Consider the following 8,963-nt stretch of genomic DNA (forward strand, 5'->3'; position numbering starts at 1 on the left):
TTCTTTTTGATATTTTTAAATTATTTATTAAAATTTTTAAAATTAAAATTAAAAATAAATAAATTTAAAGGATTATATATATAGATTAAAGTTTAATTTTTTTAAAAATATTATAAAGGATCAAGATAAGGCAAGCAAAAAAAGTTATCAATTATTTGAAGTAAAAATGACAATCAGACGTGGCTAGACGTATTTTGTTTTTTTTTTTGACATTCTCAAACAATTTATCATCCTAATAATTTTATGTGATCGATTATATAATCATCTGTGATAAAGTAAATCAAAAAATTATAATTAATCAGGTAGAGGAAGACATTATCTCGCTTCATTAAAATTTAATTCTTATCTATTTTAATAAATTTATTTTATCATAATTAATTTAATTATGTCCTGAATTACAAAATAAAAGACATTCTCAAACATCTTTTGAGAATTTACCGAATAATATTTTTAGATTTGAATGAGTTGCTGACATGGCCCAGTGGAATAATGACATTAACTCGACCGGCCTGACAGCGCAGTCCATGCACGGTCCGAGTCAAATCATGAGATGCATCCAATTCAATCCCTCCGTCGACGAATGCCTACCCTCCACCGTGCCACCACTACCCACCTCCCGTGGCTCCCTCCTCGATCCAGCTGGCTCCCTCCACCGCCGGGATGCGCCGCCAAGCCCCCGCCCTCCCTCTCCAACGCCGCTGTACTCCGGGCCGTCAAGTCCCCTTCTGCTACCCCTCGCCAAGTCGTTGCAATCTATTCTGCCGCCGCCCGGCAGCGCGGATTCCACCACGACCTTCCCACTTATAAGGCCCTCCTTTCTTTGCTCGCCTCCCACCGCCGATTCCGAGCCATCGAGCTCCTCCTTGCCCGCATGCCCCACGACGGCCTCCTCCCTGGCCCTGCGCTCCTCCTCCCCCTCGTCCGCTCCTTCTCCGCTGCTGGTCGCGGCCTAGACGCACTCCTCCGTGCCTGCCCCTCTCCGCTCAGCGAACGGCTTCTTTCCTCTCTCATCCACGCCCTCCTCCTCTCCGGCGACCTCAACATCGCTCGATCCGTCCTCTCCGCCGTCGCTGGTCTCGGCCAGCCACTTCACGCGAGGCACTACTCCGGCCTCGTCAGAACCCTCTGCGACCGCGACGGAGTCAGATCAGCGACCGAGTTCCTCGATCTCCTGGCCGCAAAAGGCTGCGTCCCCGACGTGTACTTCTACAGATCGCTGATCCGCGACATCTGCCGCCGTGGCGGAAACTCAATCGCCGCTGCCTTCGAGGTGGTGGAACAGATGAGGCGAAGCGGGCGGGAACCAGATGTGGAGGTTTGGAACACACTGGTGCAGGGCTGTGCGAGGGCGGGACAGATGAGCAAGGCCGAGGAGGTGATGGCGGAGATGGGGCGGAATAGTGGCGCCGCCATCGCAGATGCACGGACCTACAATGCCCTAATTTCGGGGATTCCTGACCGTCTGATGAGCCAAGATGGGATCATGGCCTTCCGTCGGATGGTGGAGAGGGGGGTGCCACCGGATGTAGTGACGTTCTCTGCGCTGATTGGTGGACTGGGGCGGGCAGGGAGGGTGTGGGAGTGCAATGCAATGTTGGGGAAAATGGTCAGGTTGGGAATTCCACCGGATGTTGCCTGTTACAAGGTTCTAGTGGGCGTGTACAGGATAAATAACATGCCAGATGATGCCTCTGCCATTGCCGAAGCAATGAAATATGATGTCCTTGATTCTTAAGTGGTTGCCCTCACAAATTGAGCAGTAAGGGCTCTATCCCAAACATTTACAGCATCTTGCCAATCAGATTCTACAATCAACTTACTAATTCTAAGTGGCAAGGATTTTTTCCAATGTCTGCCTGATACCCTATTATTTTATTGGGTTGGTTGGTACAGTTTAAGAAGCCTCCAAAGCATATGCATTCGTGGTTTCTGAATAAGCCCCTCCACACCTGCACATCCAAATGGTGGCACCATAGATGCTTCACTCTTCAATTTTAGTGTACCTCTAATTGGTGGGTTCTAAGTTCTATCCTTCTGTTATTTCCTTGCATTTGAAGAGATTACTCATTAAATTTCAAGATTCATTTTGATAATCTAAAGTTGCATTAGATTGTCAATGTTTAATTCTGAGATTTTTATTGTCATTTCACTTAGTAAGTGGGTTTGTGAGGTTATTCCTAAAACTAACAAACATTACGGTGATCACCCTACTGGAAATAAGTTCTTGAGCATGTTCATGTTCTTAGATTAATGTATAAAGATTGTATATGCTACTGTAAGCTAGAGACATTGTTTGTCTAACTATCACACTGCATGGAAATAGGTAATCTTAAATTTAGCCGTAATTGTATATTTGTTAGGTCATCTCCAATGTAAGGTTTTTGGAGAGGTTTGTGAAATTAAAAATCTGAACAAAAAAGTTCAAACCATTGTGGGCATGAGGTTTGAGGTTTTTAGTTTAAGAGCAGTAGTGAAAATTCAAAGTTTTTGTTTTTTTCTCGAAATTAACTATGTAGGTGGAGTCAGTAATTAATTAACAATGAGGTTTGAGGTTTGTAGGGAGATTTTTTGATTGTGGAGAGAATAGTAGGGTTTTATGCATTTGATGTGGCATATTAGGAATTACAAAAAAACTCGTTTAGAGCTCTAACCATTGAAGATGCCCTTAGGAAATTTCTCAGAAGCTCTGCTTTCTTGCTTGTTGTAGCTAGTTACTACAAATTTAGATTTGATAAGTCAATGTTTGATGCAGGTTTATTTCTTTGAAGCCGTACTAATGGCTCACTTGCCCAGACTGAAGACCCATCCAGAAACAGGAGTATCGTCTTTAACCATGCAACTAGAATGCTAGCCATGTAAGAGTCTTACTCTCATTAGGGATTTTAATTGGACTGGAAAGTTTGGTCATAAGAGGATTCCTACTAGCTATGAATATCACCTGAACCCATCATCAAGTTATTTGATTTCATTTCAATCTTTACATGTGAGCTCTTTTGTTTTTTACTATTACAGTAGTTTATAATCTATTAAAAACTATAAATAGATGTTGACATTAATGCATCATGGTTACTCAAAGAGTGAAGATATTAGTGATTTGACAATAAACTTTCATTGAACAATTATCATATAATATTCGTTCCTTTTATCACTTAATATCTTGGTTAGTAGAATAGAAAGTATCATTTCTTTATTTGTTCAATGATAATTGATTCTCAACAATTAATAATAATTTTAGACATGATTTTATTAAGAGGCTTTTTTTACCAACTCACAACTCATATATGATTCATAATACAACAAAGGTATAGTTGAGTTGGTTACTATGAGGCAGACTTACTGAAGTGGGTAAGGGTCGAATCTCGACGAAGTCGAGGCTATGCCCTCCCCGTAATAGCCAATTGCAACTTTCTGATTTATCTCCTCACAGATAGTCGTGAGGTCGACTGTGTAGGACTGTTATGGTGGTGGATTCCACCTTTTGCTGAAATGATACACCCAATAAATGTTTTGCTTTTGTATTGTATCACATTTACTTGCATTAAAGGTGTCCTAATCGACATATAACATACTATGGTGACCTCAAGTCTAATGCTTTGTTTACCTGGAGGAGTGGACGATGGACGAATGTAACAAACCTAGGGGCATGGAAAGGGAAAGGAATTCATAGTCTACTGTACTTGTTTACCTTATTTGAGGAAGGTGGATAAGATCAATCCATTAAATTGTTTACTTAGATAAATGAAAAGAAAATTAAACTGTTTATTGTCCAAGTTATCCTATCCTCAACACAATTCATTTTTTCATTTCTCAATATAAATATGCTATATGTTACCCTTTTGCACTCAAGTTGACTTAAAATTAGTTGAGTGGACATCCCATGAAAAACATCATCTTCTCTGTATTCTCTCGTAGGAATATATATGCATCAAGTATATTTTCATCTAGGACACCAACACATAGAGCTTTGTAGAGTTTCTCATTCACCTTTTGTTGGCAAAATGGACTATTTTCAATAATTGAATTTGAATGATCAATTGTGATAACAACTTTACATTAATGTCCATGAATCAATTTTTCTTACTTTCATATGAATCAACTGATGCAAGCTTTCTCTTCCTTGATCGCTTATCAAATGGTGGACTATCAGGGACCACTTCGAGACTCTCATGTTCATCATCTAGTCCAAGATCCCTTTGTTCTTCCTCTAAAATAATTTCAACATTTCTTTTAGCAACAATGGAAGCTTCTTGACTGTTTGTCCTATCGTGAGCAAATAACTCTAACAATTTCTCATAATGATGTGCAGAGGTATATCTCCACTTCTTCATTAATGGATTGGCCTATATAAATTTAAACATAATCAGAAATACAGTAGTTAATTAAAATGACTAAATATAAATTAATATCTATCATTAATGCTTGCATCAATAAATTAACCAGATTATACTTACCTTCCCTAAGGTTGACTAGGTATTGAGTGCGTATGCTCAAAGCATATGATACACCAAACCTAATACAAATCATGATGATTGATCTAGTTGCTAAAACATACAAGATCTAACTTATCCTTTTTCTTTCAAGTTGTGTTTTAGGACATATGCTTTCAAAGATGATTATGTCATGAGGCATGGGAAGAAATCCTATCACCTTTTAAAGATATTGCTAATGTGCAAACTCTATAAAATCTCACTAAGATCATGGATTTATCCTTATAAATCCTTGTTGTAACATAGGTTGCATCTAGAGTTGTAAATTAGGTCATGTCACTTGTGGCATAACTTGATATAACTTGTGTCATGCTCAACTTGACACACCTATTAGGTCTAAACTATATGCTAGGGTAGTAATTAACCTAGAAGCGCAGGTTAACTCAGACCCAAACTAGGTTATATATGCTCAAATCGGCATGAAATTAGGCTCGACATGCCTGGCAAATTGAGTTCAATCAAATTTTTATTTATAAAATAATAATATCAATATCAATATTTTAAATAGTATTTAATAAAAATATCAATTTTGATAATATTTTTATTTAAAAATATTTTTAATAATTTTTATATAATAAAAATATTAATTTTAATATCATGATTATTCAATTAGACAAAATTTATAAATATTTTTAAATAATCAATTTTAATCAAATAATGCTCCAAAGGGATCAATTTTGACTTTGTTATTTTGATGTATTTGAAAATAATTTTATATAAGGTTTATCCTAATGTGTACATCAAATGTGCATAGACTTGACAAGTGCACATGGAGCTTATAAAGCTCATGACTTAATATGGTCGAGTTGTTATGGTTGACTTGGTATGATCTGTGAAGGATGGCTTGAAGTATCTAAAGGACCAAAGATTATTTGTAAGGTGGACTCTAGGGTGAGAAGCATGAAATGATTGCTAGCTTGATGACCTATAACGAGATGAGCACATAATGAGATGAGCACAAATGCACAAATGAGGGATCAAAATTCCAAATGATACATACTCTAGGGTAGCACAACAATTGGTGGAATTCGTAGGTAAACAACAAAGGATGATATGTTGGAGCAAGTTTGAAGGGCTTGTTTCATCCGAAAGATTGAGAGTATAATGCAAAGTGAACTCAAGGGCAACATAAAATATCAATAAGGCTAAAGACCTGAAAACAATTTGAGCTATGATATTATGAGTGAAATTTAATCTTGGGGTTTGCACTTTTGGGCAACATCATTAAAAATGATGTGAATGACTAGGCTTACAAGAGTGTATGCTATGTGAAATTGGGATCTCTGATTAAATTTAGTCGATAGGAGAGGAACCTCAGTTGACTTGAGTGTTCATTCGACTTCAGAATTGATTGAACATAAGGATTAGGAGAAAATACTTTTGTTTGGGATTTAGTTCATTATATCTAAATCCAATTGATTGGACAAGAATTCAGTGGAGTGCCTAAAGACTCATTGGCTACTTAATAAATATTTTTGCTTAATCACTCAATTAAAGGTGTTTCCAATTAATTGGAGGTGGAAAAAATAAAGTCATAGGATCATCTCTTATACAGTCTTTCAAGGTTATTTGCCTTGTATAGGAATGCATTAAAACACTTGTGGTTTTGTGGAGACCTATTGCTCAAGTTGAATAACACTCGAAGGGCTTAAGATTCAAAGTGTTGGATTTATTCTATAAGCTCTTCGTATTGTTCTCCTAAGCTTTTCATTTATATTTATTTTTGAGAGGAGAGACTTGTAATCCTTCACAAGGTTCTAAGATTGTGAAAGGTTTACTCTATTCTTTAAAATCCCAGTTAGTCTCATTGACTATCCCTGGGGGTGATCAGCCCGGCCCCATGGAAGTTTTCCACCGGCCACCAGGGTAAATCGGGAAGTGCACGCAGCGACCAGCCCAGACGCCCAACATCCTTTGATTGCGCTCCCCATTTGGAAGAAAATTCCTGTAATACGTCGTAGTTGGGGATCGAACCGTAGGTGTCTAGGTGACAACCTGGATGTCCTACCGCAGCACCATGCCCGGGGGACTGTGAAAGGTTTACTCTACCTTATATAAAGGAGTGATTGTTAGTGTAATTGATTCCTATTAGATTGGCCAAGGTTTGGTATATTGACGTTTGAGCAATATGTATCAATATGATGGATATGATATGTAAGTCAAGGTTGACTAAATATTTGACATTGAATGAAGTCCAAGTATGATAAAGTTGGTCGAACATTTAACAGATGGAAAATCCAATAAGGAGTTGACATATGAAAGTGTTCAAGTGGGTCAATGTTGACTTAACACTTGACAAATAGGAAGTCCAAATAGGGAGTTGGTAAGTGAAAGTTCAAATAGATCAAAGGTGACTGGATAATAGACAATAAGTCAAGTTGACTGGATATTAGGCATATGATATAAGTTTTAATAGGTTAATGATGAATTAATGTTATCATGTAATAGAAGTTTTAACAAGTTAACAAGGAATTAATGTTAGGCATGTAGAGGAAGTCTATACATGTCATGGATGATCGGATGCTTGACATGTGGAGAAAGTCTAAGTAGGTAAAAGATGATCAAATATTTAACATGTGGAGGAAGTTCAAGTAGATTATGGAGGGTTGCATACTTGACAATTGAAAATCATGGTGAATTAAGATTGACCTAAGGCTAGACAAGTGAAAGTTCTAGTATGTTGAGGTTGTTTGAATACTTAGCAATTAATGAATGAAATCCTAGAGATATAATCTCTAAGCAATTGAAGTTTTTGAGACAATGAGTCTTTAGGTATTAAAAATTTTGGTAAATTGTAGTCAACTAGATATTAGTAACGATGAAGTCTTAGTAAGTCGAGGTCGATGTGTACTAGACAGAAAAGGAATCTCTGGAAATATGGTATTTCTTGGCATGATGAATTTTAGCTTAGAATTGTTGAAATCAGAATATCAATCAACTAATATCAGAATTCGATTAACTGATGGAATAGTTGAGTCGATTAATAAATCTAAAACTAAAAAATTACATGTTCAGGATATTTGTGGTTTGGATTTTTCAATTAATGTGGAATCTAATCGACTAATGGAGCAATTGTCTTGGCAGTTGACTCAAACATGATTTCTAATAAACAAAGAATCCTATACAAATAAGCATTTGATTGAAATGGAGATTAGTCAAGTAATGTTAGATGAGATAAATATTGAGTAATCAACTCAAATTAAGAAGCAAATGAACAAAAAAAAAAGGAATCCATGGTAAGATCAGTTGTTGATGACAAAATAGGAATCCATGGAGGAATCCTTATCAGATAAGATTGCAGCAATATTCAAATTCTTAATTTACGTGTTACAATGGAGCAGACAACTAAAGGGCAGATTAGTTGATTGATCAAGGCAAGAAATTAATTGGAGCACAATAAAACATCGACTTATCAGTGGACTCTAAAACATACAGATTTGGCTAATGTTTATAAGTAATTTTTAGACGAGTGCATTCTTAAGTCTCCTTGAGCAATTCAAAGCAAACAACAAAAAGCAAAGATCTCGTTGTTGTAATCTCTAGTTCATATATTATTTTCATCATTGTTTGTTTTCATAATTAATTGATTAATTAATTAACTAATCAATTATTCAATTATTGCATGAGCATTATGTGAAAATAATATTTAATTTAATTAAGTTAATGATTTGTTTTAAGGAAAAAGACACCTTCTCTTTTCACCCCTTGAAGGTGATTTTTTATTTTTTTAGAAGAAACTCTTTTTCCCTGTAAATTAATTCTCACTCCTTTTATTTAAACCATCAATTCTCAAATTATGAATTTTTCTCGAGTTCTTTTATATCTCTCTCCTCTTTAAAGAGTTTCAAGACTTCAGGACTCGGCCCTCACGGGCTTGCTCGCATGGTTAGCGCAGGGCAGTTGCTACCATGAGGCTTTGGGTTCGATTCCTGCGTGAATTAAAAAGCCCTCCCTTGTGCTAGCCATGATGAGAAAAAGGTCAAAATGACCGTCCGTGATTTACTCCCTCTGGACACTTGTGGGGCCGGGACCAGGGGGCCGCTAAGGTGGCGGTTCCACCTTTTGCTACCAAGACTGTTAGGACTCAAAATTATGAATTCTCTTATTTCGAACTGTAAGTTATTGTGTCCTAGAAAATAATTGTTAATCAATCATAAGTATGGGTGACACAATATATATCATCTTAACGAAAAAGGTTTAGCTTTTGTCTCGACCTCAATTCTCATATTGGAATAAATAAGCCAACTTAAAAGAGTATGTTGACATCCACAGAGATGATTTATCAAATCGATATTATTGAGATAGTGATTGATAATAGTAAATCAATGACGAAACTACTAGAACTAGAAAAGGTGTACCTATCACCCAAAGGATATACCACTTGAAAATAGTGCATCTACCACTCGAAGGGGTACATTTATCACCTAAAGGAGTGCATTTACTACACAAAGGGGTGTATCTATCACCAAACGGGAT

General features: G+C 36.8%; 1 protein-coding gene across 1 annotated transcript; it reads left to right on the top strand.

Annotated features, from left to right (window-relative positions):
- Window positions 1-550: 550 nt before the first annotated feature.
- On the top strand, window positions 551-2,974 carry LOC141813938 (pentatricopeptide repeat-containing protein At5g18475-like). Its single transcript, XM_074701946.1, has 3 exons — window positions 551-1,759; window positions 1,894-2,012; window positions 2,753-2,974. The coding sequence occupies exon 1, from the start codon at window positions 551-553 to the stop codon at window positions 1,733-1,735; it is 1,185 nt and encodes a 394-aa protein (XP_074558047.1). The 3' UTR covers window positions 1,736-1,759; window positions 1,894-2,012; window positions 2,753-2,974.
- Window positions 2,975-8,963: the final 5,989 nt, after the last annotated feature.

Source organism: Curcuma longa, chromosome 20, assembly GCF_044706935.1.
Source record: "Curcuma longa cultivar G26 ecotype Majalengka, Jawa Barat chromosome 20, ITB_CL_G26_1.1, whole genome shotgun sequence".
NCBI classification, from domain to species: domain Eukaryota; kingdom Viridiplantae; phylum Streptophyta; class Magnoliopsida; order Zingiberales; family Zingiberaceae; genus Curcuma; species Curcuma longa.